This window comes from Simochromis diagramma, unplaced genomic scaffold (genome assembly GCF_900408965.1).
Source record: "Simochromis diagramma unplaced genomic scaffold, fSimDia1.1 OVJJ01000308.1, whole genome shotgun sequence".
Classification (NCBI taxonomy): Eukaryota; Metazoa; Chordata; class Actinopteri; order Cichliformes; family Cichlidae; genus Simochromis; species Simochromis diagramma.
Window position 1 is genome coordinate 637,115 of NW_024386785.1, and position 19,507 is coordinate 656,621.

General features: G+C 43.8%; 1 protein-coding gene across 2 annotated transcripts; it reads right to left on the bottom strand.

The window, feature by feature from the left end:
- Nucleotides 1-333: 333 nt before the first annotated feature.
- On the bottom strand, nucleotides 334-17,646 carry srpk3 (SRSF protein kinase 3). Of its 2 annotated transcripts, none has more exons than XM_040022627.1 (17): nucleotides 16,998-17,646; nucleotides 15,909-16,005; nucleotides 10,291-11,423; nucleotides 10,064-10,172; nucleotides 9,888-9,975; nucleotides 9,710-9,797; nucleotides 8,771-8,877; nucleotides 8,521-8,686; nucleotides 8,115-8,140; nucleotides 6,432-6,524; nucleotides 6,288-6,339; nucleotides 5,990-6,208; nucleotides 4,898-4,995; nucleotides 4,707-4,814; nucleotides 2,676-2,745; nucleotides 2,439-2,531; nucleotides 334-2,280 (listed from the first exon to the last, which is right to left on the bottom strand). In XM_040022627.1, exons 1-17 carry the CDS (start codon nucleotides 17,005-17,007, stop codon nucleotides 2,096-2,098), a joined length of 2,742 nt encoding a protein of 913 aa, XP_039878561.1. In that variant the 5' UTR covers nucleotides 17,008-17,646; the 3' UTR covers nucleotides 334-2,095. The 2 variants fall into 2 exon arrangements, with proteins under 2 accessions (XP_039878561.1, XP_039878563.1); XM_040022629.1 differs by having other exon boundaries at nucleotides 15,909-16,002; nucleotides 16,998-17,645.
- Nucleotides 17,647-19,507: the final 1,861 nt, after the last annotated feature.

Below are 19,507 nucleotides of genomic sequence, written 5' to 3' on the forward strand. Positions count from 1 at the left end.
CTGCCACAGGCCCATCAGCAGCTAAATCCGGCTCTGACACAGAATCAGCCCCGGCTTCTTGTACACTGATTTATGTGTTGAAAAGCAGGCTCCCCTTCAAATTAAGCAGATGCAGTGAAATAAGCAGACGTCTCTCGTCATCTCAGGAGGTTATAAAGCAGTGAGAACGGCTTCAATCAAAGGCAACGTCTTCAGTTTCAGGTTTTTCTTCTAATGACTGATTTTAAAAAGTAAGAAGAATTAGCCATGAAATAATGAATGCATATAAAGGAGGTGATAAACAGCAGTAACCCAGCATATACTGCAAGTGATCAATAAAGCTTCAACTAAAAGTCAGGTGAGTGTTCGTTCATCTTTATTTTCACAGAATAAACATTCCACACTGACATGTAGAAAAAAACAACCTTATTATATCAATGTGATGGGGAGGAGGGGGTGGGGTTATTTCAAGGCACTATTTATCATATGAACATAGAAAGAGGTGAGGGCAGGTGAACAGGGGAGGTCAGAGGTCATCAGAGGACAATTCGGTTTGACCTTCAGCTACAAAGATCAATACCATCATCAATAATACTGTGGTCAGTGTGGGCGGGGTGGGTGGGTGGGGGTCAACTGTTGTCGGGAAGCTACAGTGTGCTCATCTAAACAAAAGTCATCAGGGAGATTCACGAGTCCTAGAAGTCTCTGATCAGTAATCAATAATCATCATCTCACAGGTTCAGCAGGAAGTGACAAAGGGACAGTTAAATATGAACTCAGCAGAAATCAGAGAAATGCAGCCGAGTGACCGGGACAGAGACAAAGTGCAGGAAGGAAACTTAAAACTCGCTCATTCAACCGAGCCAAAGGTCAGCAGAGGTGAGAAGACTGAGGCTGAATCCAAATGTTTCCACCGTAAGGCTTCGTCAACACCGGCTAGGCTCATTGTAGCATTTCAGCATAGTTTTATATTTAATTAAAAAAATAAAATAAAAAATAAAAGGCTGAAAGCAGTGGATTGCTTATAGAAAACTGCAGGAGGAAGAACAGCAATGGCAAAAGGTTCAGAGCTGAGATATCCTTGCTTTACTGAAAGTGACAGACAAGGATGAAGCAGATTAGGACGCGAGCCCAGCTTTAGTTTTCCCGTCATTTTTGTGACTAATAACAGATCCAAACTCTGGAGTAAAGTCGACACAAAGGTGCCAACGCAGCAAACACACAAAACAAAAACCTCTCGCTCATCAAACGCCCTCACACACTTCACTGGCATTCACTGGTGTCGTTCGCTTACAGTGAATGAAACGTAACTAATAAATATTAAAATGTACATTTTTAAAAAATTCTTAATATAAGGAACTTTGATGTGCTCTGATTCAGTTCTGCATTTCCTTCTGCCGCAAACCAACACACTAAACGTCATTTCCCATGCTTATTAACACTAAAACTATATTTAACGTCACAACACTACGCTAATATCCTCAAGCAAAGCCTGCAAAAATGCAGACTTTTGTGAGGTGTGCATAAAGAGATAAAAACGTCTGCGAGCGGCTGATAAAAGTTAGGAGCAGGACGGCCCTGATCGCTGACGTTTGACCTCGGGGAGGGCAAAAAACTCACCTCCGCACAGTCAAACTTAATCAACACAGGAAGATCAAAGGAGGAAGAGTACAGCTTATTTCGGCTTCAGTGGACACATCAATAAAGACTGCATGTTGGTTAAACTGGTCTTTAGAAACAGGCTGTGTTTACTGCTGCATCACCTGTTCGGACTCAAGTCCACCTGACTCTTATTTAAGCACAGGAAGTCCCACAACAAGTCAGCAGGAGACGCAGGTTTAAGTTCGATGTAGAAAAAAGAGAAACTTGGAAGAACTGTGGAGTTTTCTATCAGAAATTATACTGAACATATTAAAATACTCACATATGAGACGTGAGGACTCAGATTCAGTTTGGATCCAGCCTCAGCCAATCAATCAATCATCCAGTTACTTCAGGAATCAGCGCAGACACATGATCAAGATAACAATTTCCCACATTATGTGAACTCAGACGCATCCAACCCTCCCCGACCGCCGACTGTCTCTGCGTGCAGCCCCTGAGGCTGCGTGCGCATCTATGTCTGCAGCCACGGGTGCTGCAGGCACTCCGCCGCCGTCGCCCTCCGCTCAGGCTGCAGCTCCAACATGGTCAGCAGGAAGTCACTGAACTGAGCCGCCTGGTCCAGTGGCCACTCGTACTTCTCCAGCAGAACCTCGAACAGACCCCACGGCTTCAGGTTGGAAATGTGACGCAGGTCACCTGAGACAGGAAGAGTGAGGCATCTGGTTTTAAAAACAACCAGGTTCACTGAATAAGGAGGACAGGAAAAACTCCCAAGCTTTACCATCTGCAACAAGAGTTCCAACTTTCCCCCCCTTTCTCTACAGTTTAGGATCACTGAAGGTAAACTGTCTCACCTCTCCTGCTGAAGTACTCTCTGGAGTACCTGCCAGACAAAGCGAAGGGCAAAGGAATCGGCCCCAGCAGCTCGATGATGTGAGCGATGTGATCTGAACACACAGTGAAAAGTCACACTGAGGTAGTGTAAACACAGTCAGTCTAACACTACAGTACTGTGTGTGTGTGTGGGTGTGTGTGTGTGTGTGTGTGTGTGTGGGTTACAGCTGAGTGTACTGCCAGCTGTGCAGTAGTACCTTCATCTCTGGTGTAGTCTTCTCCTGAATGGGGCTCGAACAGGTAATCTCCTGTTGCCAGCTCAAACGCCTGAAACACCAAAATCAATGATTCATTTAGTCATGTGACCACTGACTGAATCACACATCAATAACTTGTCAGGGAAACACAGATGAAGGACACACGGGTGGCAGTGTGTACATTCTCTGCATAGATCAGTGCACGCAATCAGAAGGTCTGCTGCCTGCACCTATAAGAATACCAAGTGAATTTAAATGTGCCTAAAGCAAAACGTCTCAGGACCGAGCTCGCAGTAAAGTTTACACAGTTTACTCTGCCTTACAGAAACCTGGTTGCAGCAGGATGATTATGTTAGTTTAAATGAATCAGCACCCCCGAGTCATTCTAACTACCAGAAACCTCGAAGTACAGGCCGAGGGGGAGGTGTGGCAGCAATTTTTCACACCAGCCTATTAATCAACCAAAGACCCAGACAGACTTTTAATTCACTTGAAAGCCTGATGCTTAGCCTCGTCCACCCCAGCTGTGAAACTCAGAAAGCAGTCTTACTTGTTATCATCTATCGTCCACCTGGGCCTTACACAGAGTTTCTCTCTGATTTCTCAGACTTTATATCTGATTTAGTTCTGAGCTCAGATAAAATAATTATTGTGGGTGATTTTAACATCCATGTAGATGCTAAAAATGACAGCCTCAACATGGCATTTAATCTGTTATTAGACTCAATTGGCTTCTCTCAAAATGTAAAAGAACCCACCCACCACTTTAATCTCACTCTAGATCTTGTTTTAACATATGGCATAGAAACTGAACATTTAACAGTGTTTCCTGAAAACCCTGTCCTGTCTGATCATTTCCTGATAACATTTACATTTACAATAATTGATTACACAGCAGGAGAGTAGACTTTATCACAGTAGATGTCTTTCTGAAAAGAGAAAGGCTCTCCCTCCCATTTGTTCCTAGAGTATTTAAAAGTAGAATGGGAGGCAGAGCCTTCAGTTTTCAGGCCCCTCTTCTGTGGAACCAGCTTCCAGTTTGGATTCAGGAGACAGACACTATCTCTACTTTTAAGATTGGGCTTAAAACTTTCCTTTTTGCTAAAGCATATAGTTAGGGCTGGACCAGGTGACCCTGAACCTCCCTTAGTTATGCTGCAATAGACGTAGGCTGCCGGGGATTCCCATGATGCATTGAGTTTTTCCTTTCCAGTCACCTTTCTCACTCACTATGTGTTAACAGACCTCTCTGCATTGAATCATATCTGTTATTAATCTCTGTCTCTCTTCCACAGCATGTCTTTATCCTGTCTTCCTTCTCTCACCCCAACCGGTCGCAGCAGATGGCCGCCCCTCCCTGACCCTGGTTCTGTCGGAGGTTTCTTCCTGTTAAAAGGGAGTTTTTCCTTCCCATTGTCGCCAAAGTGCTGCTCATAGGGGGGTCATATGATTGCTGGGTTTTTCTCTGTATCTACTGCACAATATAAAGCGCCTTGAGGCAACTTTTGTTGTGATTTGGCGCTATATAAATAAAATTGAACTGACACCACCACACCAAATCTGAGACTTGCAAAATCTCTTCTGAGCATCATTTTGTACAGTGACAGCCAACACTCCCATTACTGTGTGACCCTCAAACCAGTCAGAATAATAGAAAAACACAGATCAGCAACTTTTATGTGTTGCCAGATGGGTAGAAACTGCATTTCATAAACAATCTGCCAGATCAACCTTGAAACAAACAATCTTCATCAAATTATCCAGATCAGATGACTTTAATGGAAATGGGATCGTGCAGGGACCGTGTATAAAACACAGAGTTTAGGCAGAGTTGTTTCACACACCACTGCTCTCATCTCGTTTATTTTAGGGAATTGCTTTCGAAATAAAAGGCCTATTTATTTATACACAGGGACAACATTTAATGGCTACATACAACAATGGTCTGATGAATATGCTGTAACAGTCAGACTGGGGAAAATCCCGCATGTAAAGCATGTCTATGTATTTTGCACCAGTGAGTACGTGTACCATGCAGGCAGTGCTCCAGATGTCAGCCGGGGGTCCGTACTCTGCTCCAATCAGAACCTCCAGAGCTCTGTACTGTCTGGTCTGAATGTCCTCTGTGAAGTGTTTGTGCTGGAAAAGAGAGAGGAGCCGTCTGATTGGTCTGACGGGAAAATAAACGAGAGGAAGAGATGACCGTGAAAAAGGATTCTCACCACCCAGCATGCATTTCCCAGATCAGCGATCTTCACTCTGATCTTGTCTGCGTTCTGGGAATCCAGAGGACTCAGGACAAAGTCGGAGGCGCTGAATGCTGAAATTTAAAAAAAAAAAAAAAATCAGTTAAACCTGATTGGTTTAACTGCTGTTTGTGTTAATGCAGCAGTTAGAAGGATTTGGCTAATTTGCAGACACTGAGTGAGGTGCTGGAAGAACTTCTGCTGGGTGGCTTCAGTGGTCACGTGGACAAACCTGGTGGTCCGGGGTGGTGGTGTTCTATTATTGGATTAGTTTGCCCATAACACCATGTTTGAGCATTAGCATGTTCATCATGAGTCCAGTTAGCAACAGGACATCCTAGGCTGCCACTCAATTCTAGATTTTCTGACTGCATCATCGGACCTGTGGCTGTAACTCTTTCAGCTGTTTGGATGAAGACGAGCCAAACTGTCAAAAGATCACCACTCGGCGGCGAGTAGGATCATGAGGTGGGGGAGCATGTCTGGCATACTAAAGCATATAGCGAGGGTGGAGTGGGAGCGTTTGGCAGAGGTCCCAGTCCAGGAGATTTAAACTTTCATTTGGCAGAGATTACAGGACTCTGAGAGTACAAATGGGCCACGTTCCACCTCCAGTTCAGAGTTCCCTAACCAACCATTGAGCTGAAGAAGTCCCATCAAGTGTGGTTAGCTTATGCTGTGTACAGAACATTTTTGGATAGAATTTTGGGGACAGTGGGCTGTCTGAATTGTTGAGTCTGAGGATCACTTTGATACAAGGAGCACAAATCAGCTTCCTCTGAAAGATCTGTGGGAGGAGCTAAGAGTAGAGCAACTCCTTAGCTTCATCATCATATCATTGTAGGGGATGCCTCCCTGGGCTGGTCCTCAGTCCCCTGATCAGAACCTGCTCTTTATCCTAAAATCTGTAGAATAACTTAGAGCAGTGTGAGAAAGATAGTAGTGAAATATAAAACTGGAAGTCTTTCTAGGGAGAATGGGCCAAAAATCTCTCAGTTGCTACAAAAACAGACTACAAACGATGACTAAAGGTGAAGTATTAAATTGAAACGTGTGAGCGTGTCCAACCTTCTCGTCCACTCGAGTATCCGGACTGAGTAGAAAGTGCCGATTCAGACGTTGCTGACATCACTGAGCTGGAGAACCCTGATAGGCCAGAAGCGGGACTTGAGAACCGTCCGGGGGCGTGGCCGTTACACCCATCCTCAAACCAAGAGCAGTTGGACTCTGGGCTGGTTTTGCTATTGGCTATAGAGCAGGACGTGTTGCCATTGACAACCAGAGAGCCTAAGAACAAAGAAACACCGTATTTACACTGTGTTAGACAACAAATTCTACTTCAGCCTTTACTAACGGTCACACTCACCGATACTGTCTGCATCCTCAGCCTGCAGCACACCATCCTCTTCCTCCATCCTCTGAACACACAAACAGAAGAGTTAACCCTGCAGTACTGCTGGAGGACTGGTGCAGCATGTTTCACAGTACTATTACTGCAGTGCTACTGTACCTGTATATCAAACAGTCTCTCCTCTAACAACTTCTGCTGTCGCTTTGCTTTTCTTTTCAACTTCTTCTTCTTGTTTTTAGACAGTTTTCCGATCTGTGCGCACACAGGGCGAGACAGGCAGCGGGACAGTGAGGCTTCAACAACAACAGTAACAATTTTATGTTTCTGTAATCAAGACGCTCAAACACACGCCTGTTGTTACTGACAACACACACCCATGCACACAGTGCCTTTTCTTGACCTTCGGCCAATCAGCTTGCAGTAGTTTACTACAGCTATAACGTATCTGATACCTGTACTACAAGGCAGGATCTGAGGCTGAGTGAGGTAACTTCAGGTTTGAACTCATCTTTTCAGTGTCACAAACGCAGTTCTTATGGGAGAACAGCAGCAGGATAACTTATCCTGTTTGAGATACCTTAGAGCAGGAGTGGGAGAACTCCAGGCCTCGAAGGCCGCTGTCCTGCAGGGTTTAGATATATCCCTGAGCCAACACAGCTGATTCAAATGGCTAAATTACCTCCTCAACATGTCTGGTAATGAACTAATCATTTGATTCGGGTGTGTTGACCCAGGGTGAGATCTAAAACCTGCAGGACACCGGCCCTCGAGGCTGGAGTTCCCCACCCCTTCTTTGCAGGTATGCAGCACATATAATGCTCGCAGAAGGAGTTTCTCCAGTTTTTTGAGACCCAAATAATTTTTCATTCCTGATTAGCTTCAGTGAGAGATACAGTACTCAGCAGAAGTGAAAACATAATTCCTGCCTAAATTTCTGTCCCACTGGCAGCAAGTAATCTTAGAGCCATTTTGCTCCATATAAAAACAGCAAACCCTTTTTAGTTGCACACCAGCGTATTACCAGGTTGATTGTGAACTTTTTACCTACTTGTGGCTCCATAGTGTAACATGCAAAAGGTCCCTGGTGTGAAGCTACCTGCTGTGGCGACCTCTCATGAATAAGGGAGCTTCTACATTTATTACTTTTTTATATGCCTGCTTTCACATTTCAACACGAGCTGAAGAATAATTATTTTAAAAATGATCTTGCTGTGCCTCAGTGTTGGGACGGTGATACCAATCAGTCTAATAATTCACACAGTCTGATTTTTTTTCTGGTTTTAACAGGACTGGTTCCAGGGCTTTCCAGTTTTACTGGCCACTCACACTGTTTTACACTCACACATTAATACAGTGCTTTTTTACACTATACCTGCATATAAAAATATGCTAGTAGACCTTTCCATGTTTCCAGTCGACTACATACTGCCAAACAATTGCCACTGGAGTTTGTGGTGATTCAAACTAAACGTATCAAGCCGATAAGCTCCACGTGACTGCTTAGCCTGATTGATGATTTTAGGGTATTTGAAGCCAGATAAGGAAAAGATATCCTAGGTCAGGGGTGGCCAACTCCAGGCCTTGAGAGCCGGTGTCCTGCAGGCTTTAGATAACACCCTGGGTCAACACGCCCGAATCAAATGATTAATTCATTACCAGGCCTCTGGAGAACTTCAAGAAATGTTGAGGAGGTAATTTAGCCATTTGAATCAGCTGTGTTGGATCCAGGACACATCTAAAACTTGCAGGACACCGGCTCTGGAGGCCTGGAGTTGACCACCCCTGACTTAGGTGTTTAGAGGTTGCACTTGAATACAGTAGGCATCACATCTGGACACTTACCTCTAGATCCCTGGGAGCCGTGCTAACTAGAGAGAGAGAGACACACAGGGACAGACAAACAGGGAGGAAACGGCAGAAACAGGAAGAAGAAAAGGAGGAAAACAGAGAGACAGGAGAAACAGTGCAGTTAGAGCTGTGTAAGAAAGGAGAAGGAGACAGCTCAGAAAGCAGACAGACAGGCAGGTAGATGTCTCTCTGGATGGAGTGGAAACCACAGCTCCCAGTAACTGTGTGTAACACGTCTTAGCATTAAACATTTCTGTTTGTCACTGATCACTGAGCTCACTGATCGATTTCTCACTTTGATTGGAAAACACTTGACAAAAGCTTCATTAGCAGGTTCCTAACACTTAACAAGAGACATTAATGCTTCCTAGTTCCAACCAATCACATAGCAGCTGATCACCTGATGATCCAGAAGGGGGTGGGGCTCCAGCTCTCTGCCAGATAGTAGCTTCAGCTGCCAATCTCCTGACGTAAACCTCATCAACCTCCAGCAGGATGTTCTCTGGTTTGATGTCAGTGTGGATGATCTTACACTTGGTGTGGAGGTAATCCAGACCCTGCAGCACCTGCAAGCGCACAGCCGAGTCCATGCGGGTCAGCAAGTCCAAGTCACTGTATATATACTGTATAGATCTGTTTGCATGCGCTACCTGTCTGATGATGGCCTTGACACAGGCCAGAGGAAGTCCCATGTAGTTTGACTTGATGATCCACTTTAAGAGCTGGTGGCCCAAAACTTCCAGAACCATACAGACATCTGAGAACGGCTGAGGAAAATAACAGCCCGCTCTTTCTAAAATTAATTATTAAACAGTACCACACAAGTACCAAGTCTACTTGGTAAAAACGAATGGAAAAACATAATCAGCTTCCTCTCCAGCAAGTCTCCTTCACGGATGGATCTGTCCTGCTCTGCAGCCTCGCTGAGCTTCATATAGCGGCTCGCTAACCGGTTCTTCGTGTGCTGGTGAATCTCCAGAACAGAACCAGCAGATTTGCTTTAATATGATGCCTTCAGCCTGCATAGATTTACACAACACCACCTTAAAATACCTCAACAAATATAAAAATTATTAATTGATAATAATCAGGAAAGTACAGCAAAGAGTTTAATTCATTCTCAGCTTCTTCTTCTTCTTCTTCTTCTTCTTCTCGATGTCTTTAATCTGCCGACCTTAAGGGCGAAGAGGAAGGATTCCTGTTCACAACTGTGCAACGAAAGACCTGTGACTTTTCACATTCGCAGTAACAGGGCTCAGGATTGTGTCGATCCGAAACACTGTGGTGTATATCCACAGACAATGAAAGGATAACACAGGTCTTCATGTCTGTCCCACTGCAGGGCCAGACTGTGGCACAGCCGCTGAATGATTCAATGAATCACAACAACAGCGACTGGTCAGCTTTCCAGTATGAAAAAGCTACATGGGGAATGCTGGAGGTAAGTGCCACAGCAGCGACTGAACTTTCAAATTACAAACAAGGGGGTCATTTTTTATATTGACCACTAATTAGCGTGTAGCGTCATTCTGAAAGATGGAAAAATAAATCTTTTAAAAAAGAAATTAGAAAACTTGGTTAAAGGATACGCACTCCATTGACTCCAGAGATCTTGAAGTCATCAATGAGCTGGACGATGGTTTCTCTGTAGGGGTCAGAGGGGTCGCTGTCTCTCACCTGGAGGGACCGACAGACACTCTGGTTACCTGAGCCACAGCCCACGTTGTTGCCGTTGTTTAGAGAAAGCATAAGAGAGCAAACACTCACACATCGCAGCAGTTTGATCTCGTCCAGAGCCGTCTCAGTGTAATGAGGAGCGCTCTTCACCACTTTCAGCGCCACAAAACGCTTCTTCCTGAATCAGACACACATTCAGATCATGTGACAACAGAAACCGTGCAAAAAGCCAACGAACTGTCTTCAAAACATCATGTGTGCCATACTGCAGATCCCAGCAGAGCCAGACGGTGGAAAAGTGTCCCCAGCCTAGTTTCCTGACCACGTGGTACCTCCCGTTAAACAGATCGCCAATATCCACAGGGTAGTAGCCACCTGGAGCGCACAGAAAGAGAAGAAAACAAAGCTTTTATTTGATTTTAAACCCACGTCAGATCTTTACTCTTGCAGGGATCCAGTATGGACTCCTGAGGTTTCTCTGATAAATTCTCACCTTTACAGTAATCAGACGGGTCCTCCTGCTCCTCATCATCAGAGCCCAGCAGCTGGGCTGGGGGTGGGGTTAACTCTGGAGGGGGCGGGGTCATAGCTGGAGGAGGTGAGGTCAGTTGATGGGTTGCCGTTGGCATCATAGGAGGAAGGCTAATGGGAGGTCCCAGAGAGTCGAGAGAGCGCATGAAAGAGGGGGAGGAGGAGCAGAGGGGGGAGTACAGGTGGGAGGAGACACTGGACGTAAAGGTCACTGAGGTCAGCAGGTAAGGATCGGGTTGGGAGGGGCTTAATGGAGGAGTGGGAGGAGCTTTGGCAGGATGCGTAGCAGACACTGACGGGGACTTAGAGGCATTGTGGGTAACCGTGTGCGGTGAGGTAGGAGGCGATTTGTAGAGCTCTGTTTGACCGTCTGCTGTGACGGACAGAAGAGTTCTGTGAGGCGATCTGGAGGAATCCTGGGTATTATTACTCTGAGTAACAGTTGGCAGTGGTTGGCTGGGACTGTGAGGAGAATGTGGAGAAGCTGCAGGAGGTGACCGGTTGCAAAACTTATAGCTGCTGAGGGCAGTTTGAGGAGGTACCAGGGGTTCCTCGGGGGAAATTATTGTGCCTAGAAATGGTGATGAGATCTGGAGGGGAGGTGGTGACGGCGTACGGGGAGCATTCAGCGCTGTGATTTCAGTGGTTAACGGGGGTGTTCGTATGGGCTCCTGTGGAGGTTCTTGGTGGGGTGCCGTGGTGGTTTCATAGGGATCTTCTGAGCATGCTGAGGTGTTTTCATGTGGCGTGGTTACTTCTGGAGTGCTTCTAGGATCATCTGGAGATGTTGACATGTTTTCGTGTAGTGTGGTTGTGTCTGAAGCGCTTCTGGGATATTCTGGAGATTTTGATGCGCTTTTGTGCAGTATGGTTACTTCTAGAGTGCTTCTGGGATCTTCTGGAGATACTGACATGTTTTCATGTAGTGTGGTTGTGTCTGGAGTGCTTCTGGGATCTTCTGGACATGCTAACGCGTTTCCATGCGGCGTGGTTGTGTCTGGAGTGCTTTCATGGGGTGGCAGAGCGGTCTGTGGGAGTGCTGTGGGTACCCTGCTGTCAGCATCCAGAGTCTGAAGGTTACAGAGGTCATCAGACCTGATGGTAAAAGAAAGTAGAGTATATTGAGTGGATTGAGAATACAGGGCAGAAAACTCCCAGTAAAAAAAATAAATAAATAAAAAATAGAAAATTCATAATCGGCAAGAATTATGGGGACATTTTTTAGACATTTAGTTTGCTGACAAAAGTATTAAAGATAATTCAGCTGTGAATCTTAGACATGGGTTGCAGGGGAAAGCTACAAACTCACACAAGTGGCAGCTACGTGAGCCCGATCAGGATTTCTCTTATTTATAAAATGTTTCATCCACCAAAAGTCAAAAATGGACAGTGACAAAAAAAACCTACTTTTTTAATTAAATTTTAAATTAAATGCCTTTGTGTCTCTCAAAGGGCTAAAAACACCAATAAATGCCGAGATTTCAGTCGAATAAAGTAACAAAGACTCTGTGTCTCATCATTATGCAGCTTTTATATACGACCAGGGGGCCAGTCGTGCTTAAGTGCAATCAAAAGGCACATTTTTAGCCAGGAAGAACCCCAGTTGATACAATAATAACAAAAATAATAATGATAATTTCACAGTGTTCAACCATGTGGAAAGATTAAAAGACTTCGAGAAGGGAGTAACTCATGTGTAAGAAGACTACTTCAAAGAAATTTGAAAAGCTCCTTTAAATCTGGGAAAAAATAAACCAACGAGGATGAACCTCAGTCGCTGAAATGTCAAAAAGTTACTGGAAACGTTTCAGGAATATGAACTCTCAGACCACACGACAAATCAGGTGAAACCTCGTACACACAAAAAAGATGCGGACAGTAAAATATGAAGGTCGAAGGACTCTTTTTGACATTTGGATGAAGATTTGGAGAAGTTTATTTTGTGCTTTTTGAAATGAAGCAGGTGTGTGTGTGTGTGCGTGTATTTGTTTGCTGGTGTACGAACTGCCGTGGGTGGAATCAGACAAGCAGTTTGTTTTGTTTGTTTCTGTAAAAATAATTTTAAAAACTTTTGAAAACAAAAACAAACAAACAAAAAGACTAAACCCTTAGCTCTGTGGACTGTTACAAGCTCAGTAATTATCTCATTCTGGACACAGACAACCTGCAGAGATCAAATAACACTAACACACAGACACACACACACACACACACACACACACACACACACACACACACAGAGCTGCTTTCCATCATATCTGAGTCATGGACATTGTTGAAGTTTGCCTGAGCTGTACTGAAATAGACTGAAGTGCGCACGTGTGTGTGTGTGTGTGTGTGTGTGTGTGTGTGTGTGTGTGTGTGTGTGTGTGTGTGTGTGTGTGTGTGTGTGTGTGTTGTGGGATCATAATTCAGTCTCCGGTTCTATTATTGGATCTGAGTGTCTTCAGGCTGAGACCAAACCTGTTTCTGTCAGCGGGACAGCAGCTAGCTTAGCAGGAAGCCTGCAGCAGGCTAGCTGTTTCGCTGACATTTTGTGTGTCGTTATGTGACGAGCTGTTTATCGACAAGACTCACAGCTCAAAACTTTCACTGGAAATCTGTCAGTCCTCATTCGTGGGCAGTTAAACTCAGTAAATACCCAGTCTGATTGAGTTAACTGTCACATGTGTTGATGCCCTCACTTCGGTCTGGCAGGCAGCTCTTCAGTCATGGAAAATTAAAGGTCATTACTCAGCCAGTGCAATGCCAACCATGAACCATGAAAGGAGACATCTGCTTCGTCTTAACGTCTGTATTACTGTTTCTTCAGTTACCTGAAAAACCAAAGCTACCAGCAAACTTTGAAAAACTTGAGCTTGTTCTCCATCACTCCAAATACTTCGCATGGAAATCAGCACCTACTAATCAACTCATTTTCAATCAGACCCAGGTAGCAGATAGCAGAAGGCAGGCTGGATGGCTCCACAGAGACTTTCCCCTTCTGTGCACAAGTAAAAACTTTGTTTGTCCCTGTCAAATATTTAAAATACTGCCAACCGCCAGTGCTACCCCTCAGCCTCTGTGTAGACACACCTATGGTATCAATTTCAAAATGATACATCGCCTTGTTATAGAGTTATTACATTCACAAGATATTCAGAAAACTTGACCTCGAGTTCAAGATCACTGAGATTTGAACTCCTTTGAGATTTTTAGCAGATACACCTAAGGTGCTACTACGTCACCTCGTTTTTTAGTTATCACATTCACAAACTTGGGTATCAACACCGGCTGCCTGCCCCGGACGGTGACAACAACACCTCGTCAGCATTTTACAGCTCAGGAGTAAAAATACTAAACATTTGACGTGGTAGCTGTTCTTCAGTTTAAACCTGCAGAGGCATAAAGTCAAAGGTAAATGGTTGGGAGGCCATGTGAACGAGGCTCTGTGTAGTCTCCAAAACAGCCAGTGACTCGATAGCCTCAGTGTGAAAAGGTAAAGTACTTTCACCTGCATTCTTTCTAATGACCAGCAGGGGTCGACTCAACAGAAGTCTCACTAAACGCAACCTGATGCCCAGTTTGTAACGTATGGTTCCATGATCAATGACAATGACTATCATACACTGTGAGATATCAGTGAGTACCCCTGATAACTACAAGTACTGCCTCTCAGCAGGCTTCCTGGAGTTGGCCAATCAGAAGAAAATGGGCTTTTGGGCAAGGTGGTCTTAAAGAGACAGGAGCTAAAAGACCACATTTAGACATGAGGACTGAGGGGGCTTCTTAAACTGCATAAACATAAACAGCTGGATATTAGCAGAACAGAAACACTCAGGTGCAGATGTTGCACTCATTTTGTTAGGGTCCGTGTCCACAGCGAGAGAGATTGTTGGTGCTAGGTTACAAAAACCATCTTCTTTAAATTTTTCTTCTCTATCCTTAACTACAGTGTTGATACTGTAAGTAACGACCGTCCTTGAATTTAAGTAGTTGTGAGAGAGAGGTGCCAGTGAAGAGCACAGAAGTGTTCCCAGAGATGGACCGCGAGAGCAGAGCAGAGGGGAAAAAAGAAAAAGAGTGTGCTGAGACTGTTTTTGTGATGGATTTCAAATACCATCAACGCAGAGATTCAAAAGATTTATTTTCTGTAAAAAAAACAAACAAAACAAAACAAGAAAGAACAGATGACAAAAGTGCAAAAAAAAAAAAAAAAAGGACTGTCTGTGCACTCAGAGCTTTACTCTGGTACAGCTGATCTGCAGTTTTCTATATTTCTGCACAAACATGTCATAGAGGTAGAAATAAGAACCATATTAACCAAATTCAACATAAATATTGGTCTTAGCTGTTGATTTATTTACATATAAATAAAAGGGAAACAATATTAACTCTTGATTAGTCCTGCACACCGGCTTGCAGGAGTTTTTAGTCCAAACTTTAGCTCATGTAACTGACGTGAACGCCTCACTTCCGATTATTTCACGGCCATCTCCATTATTCTCTGATCATTCTTTGCACTAACAGTGTGTATGCTGATGCTTATTTTTTTGGTGCATGATCGACTTTCTCCTATTTCAGGTTTCCTGAAATTATCCTTCGAAGTTTGCTGGCATGATTCAGAATTCAGAAAACAAGCCCAAACCATGATACTACTGCCACCATGTTTCACAGATGGGATTAGGTTCGTATGCTGAAATGCAGTGTTTTCCTTTTTCTACAGATGATGCTCCAAAGTTAAACCTAAAAAGTTCTGTAACAGGCTCATCCACTTACAAAGCACTGCTCAAACAGCCTTCTGTTTCCTCCACATAATGTGTGGAGAATGTGCACCGACGTTGCACAGTGATGACACGCTTATGAACATTAACATTAACATGGGTTATGATAACCACACTTTGATAGATCTATGACCTGCAAGGGAAAAAGCGGGGCTTACTCACACCTGATTGCAATCCCACTGAATAAAAAACATCTGATAACAAGTTCATCTTCAAATCTACGGCTAATCCCTCACACACTTTCACCTTCCCCTCACAGATAAATAATACTGAGTCATTTTCTGAAAATAAATCAACAACAAATGACAATATTTTCATTTTATCCATTTAGTTAGGTTATTTTTGTCTAGTTTTAGAACTTGTATAACGTCACTTTCATGCAGAAATAAAGAAAATCTAAAAAGGTTTCCCCACAGCTGAAGATGCTGGTTAAGTTCAGGCAAGGGGAAAATGAACAGGTTGGTTCTAATGTGTTTCTGTGATATTAAAGAAAAATATAACATGAAGCAATCTTGAACTTCAAAGTTACACAAATTAGAAAAAATGAAAGCTCATTAAGACACCAGAGATGATTCTTTGATAAGATAAATGAGCTCAAACTTTTCAGAACTTGTTAATATGACGCGATCAGGAAATCAGATTAAGGAGTAAAAATCAATGCTCTAAATGAATGGAGGTGACACACAGGAAGTTAAAACCAATTTTCTTGGAGTGCACCCACATGCACTCACATTAAGACACGCCTCTAAATTTAGCCTGTGACTTTGTGTATGGGGTAAGCAGCTGATCCAGTCTACAGTCTCTGCTGGTTTCTTACCGGTTTTCTTCGGCTCGAATTCTCCGGTGTTTCTTGCCTCTGCGGCGGTGTTTCTTGCCCGTGCCGGCAGGGTTTCCGGATCCGGCACCGACTGCTGCTGAGAGGAGGAACAACGTCTTTAAAATACATCATTAACACAAGGTTCAATCACATAACAAACACCATTAAAAATGTGAAAATCCAGTGATGTGAGCCTTCCTGTTAAAAAAAAAATCATCATAAATAAATAATCAAAATACTTTAAAATAACACTATAACTGATAAGTCTGTTCCATAAATATTAGATAATTTAGATAAGCATTATGTTACCAGCATTTTACAAAAAGTAATCTTTTGTATATTGTATAGTTTAATTTGCGTAAAGATGTAAAACTGCCAGATTACATGTTACTGTTTATTCTGATGTTTGATACTAATTAATAAAATACAAGAAAACAGTACATAGTACACACACATCACTGCTACAAATATCCAACACATTGTAACCAGCTGTCATGCATATATTCCCTAGATTCACGACAAAACAGCAGAACACGAACCAAACACCATTCATAAAACTCTTAAATTTGGGATCTTTAATAGTTGTGTAGCACCTACACAACTATTAAAACAGAAAACAGCACCAGATGATGGTAACCTGACACAACCCTACAGTACGACCTGAAAACACATAACACAAGATTGCACGTTTATGACCGAAAACCATAACGCCAAAGATCCTGTTCTCCATAACCCTGAACCCGGGATGGGGTGGTGCAGAGGCGACAATCATGAAATATATTAGAGATTTGAGTTAATGAAGTGTCACCTGGAGGCTCAATCGTGTGCCGAATTTATCAGCAGACGTTTTTATTTAAATTGAGACTTAAGTCAGGTCAGAGAATTCGACAGTTATCTGATAAAGAGGCAAAACCCCTTAAATGCAACATTTTTCGAATGGAGTCTGGCATTGAAGTTGGCGGAACCCGAAACCCCAGTCCGTGTGTGTCACAGCCTGGTACCTCAAGCTGATGCGAGCTAGCTTAGCATGTTAGCGTTGACTCTAACTGTATCGAGCCGGAACACTGAACTAAATCCAGTCTACTTTACCTATCAGCATCTCGGCTCCCGGTCCCCAGTCCGAACCGGTCAGAGAGCGTCTATCCCGTCCGGGCTGACGTGCTCTGACGGCTCTCGAGCGTCCTCGACCCGGTCGAGCTTCACAAAAAAAACAGCCGCTGGACTCCGTAAACAATGCGGCTGCAGGAGGTTCCGAAAGTCCAAAAATTAGATCGGGTCGAGGTGGATCCGCACGGTGCAGCGTGGTTACCACGAGCCGCTGGCCTGTCCGTTAGCCCGTTAGATAAGAGCTGTCGGTCCGCTGTCAGTTAGCCTGTTAGCTCCAGCTGCAGATCACCAGCTGGTCCTGCTGAATCCGCCCCGACCTGTTCGTCTCTGAGCCGGTCCAGAACCTGGTCCGCACGCTTTATTTGGGTGTGTTTAATTCGCTGTCTCGGTCTTGCCGTTCATGGACTCAACAGCTGCTGACAGCCTGACACCGGACACCGGGCTTTACGCATGCGCAGTGACCGGCCACGAGCTAAACTGGGAGCAGTGGCGCATCTAGAACGTAATTTAGGGTGTCTGTGATAACAAAACAGCAACAACCCAGTGCAGCTTCTTATTGTTGATGTGCAAAAATGACGTCAGAGAAGTCAGAGGAAGTAAGCTGAATCTGCTGCTGATGCTGATGTTGGGTAACACCTGGGAGACCAGGATAGAATACATGTGTACATAGTTACTATTTCTATTTATTTATTAGTGTGTGTCCTTGAGCACGATGCTGCTTTCTCATGGCATTCCTGTCAGTGGGTGAATGCGAGACACATTGTTAAGCACTTTGCAGGACTGCTGAGATTAAACGGTGGAATATATGCACAGCATTGGCTGTGGTTTCTGTTAAAATAGACCCTGTCACAATGTTAGGCAAGCTTAGAAAGAATATCTGTCAGAAAGCTTTTCTTCTTCTTCTTGCTGTCATAAAGTGCTGAAGGCAAACTTCTCCTATGTGTGCTGGGATGTGGTTAATTCACTATCTGTAATCACAGCAGGATGGCAGGCTTCATTTTCCTCCAGCATATGCTGCAGCAGAGCTGATGCTGAGGCAGATTCCAGATGCATTCAGCTCAAGAACTTGTATATTGTGGGTTTTGTGCACACAAAATGCTTACATTCATCAAAGGGCTTTCGTCATTTCTCACATTTTTTGTCTCATCGACGGGAAATTGATCTCTGTGAGCCATGCTCAAGTTCAAGAAGTGCATCTGGACGTCAGAGGTGGTTTGCCATATGATGCACATATAAGAGCCAACACACACACACAGCTGGAATATTAAGTATTTTTCTCTAGAAGTAGTTTCAAATATTTTTGATCAGTAAGAATGATCACACATTCTTACTGCCCTTTCTTTAACTGAAAGGTATGCTATCTTGTCACGTTGCCTTATTATGAATTTAAATAAAGGTTCAATATGAAATATTGTAATATATGTTACCATAATCTCCGTTACAACTGAGATCATAAAAGCAGCTGTAATAAGGCAATAATATAACAATAAATGATGCACACTGCAGCTGTGCCAGATATTATTTCAATATGGAGAGATCATTCGGAAGAACTGAACAAAATCTATTGAGACAGAGAAATTAATTCATCTATTTGGCCACTGGACTCTGATGACCCATCATGGCAGCCCTAAATCCTGTCCCCCCCCCAGCGGGGACAGGATTTAGGGCAGGACCCCCGTAGTTTAGGTCCTGATGGTGGTGAAGATTAAGATGAAGGCTTGGATGGAGTGAGTAACTCGGGTGAGGTGAAGATGGGAAGGAGAGTCTGAAAGGGAGAATGTATCTCAGTGCTCTTCTTCAAAGCATGCAGAGTGGCGGCTGACTGGGTCAAAGAAGGCGGCAAGAAGATGCCTGGACTGGTGTAATGATGCCAGTACTGAGTTTGACAGCATGGGGAAATGGTAGTGACTAGCAGCTCAACATCCAGGAAAGCAAGCAGATGAGTTAATATTACAGATTGTTCTTGTTGAACTTATGCATGAACTTCATATCTTATTTGAAAAGCTTGAAAATGAAAGAGATGAAGAAGGTTTCACGTTGTAAAAAGCCTGTTGTCCTGACTATTCTTTCCTTCTCTTTGGAGCAGAGGGAGACCAAGGGCAAAACACAAACTACAGGAGAGAGAGAAGGCAAAAGTTTGTGACTTTTCCAACACCAACATCTCTGCTGCTGCTCATTCAATGGTCTGAAATCAAAATGGTTGATGCTATAAAGTGGGTCATGGGGCTGTGACAACCCTAGGAGCTAAAGAACGGTGATTTATTACAATTCATAAAAAGATCCAAACATATTGTCTCACCTCTGGCGTCAAAAACATGATAAAAAATAATCCAGAAGGAAAAATGTTTTATGCTACAGGTCCAGAGGGCCTCGTTATCGCTCGCTAGCGCCCCCCAGGAAACAGAAAATCCAGACTTCTCATGATGATGTCGTGAGAAATGATGTCATCATGACATCAGAACTGAAGTTTGAGACGCCACAGCACAGCTGAG

Coding starts and splice junctions, on each gene's coding strand:
- srpk3 (XM_040022627.1), bottom strand. Junction 6,340..6,431: donor AGAGACTGTTTGATATACAG/GTACAGTAGCAC, acceptor TTGTGTGTTCAG/AGGATGGAGGAAGAGGATGG. Junction 6,209..6,287: donor TGAGGATGCAGACAGTATCG/GTGAGTGTGACC, acceptor CTTTGTTCTTAG/GCTCTCTGGTTGTCAATGGC.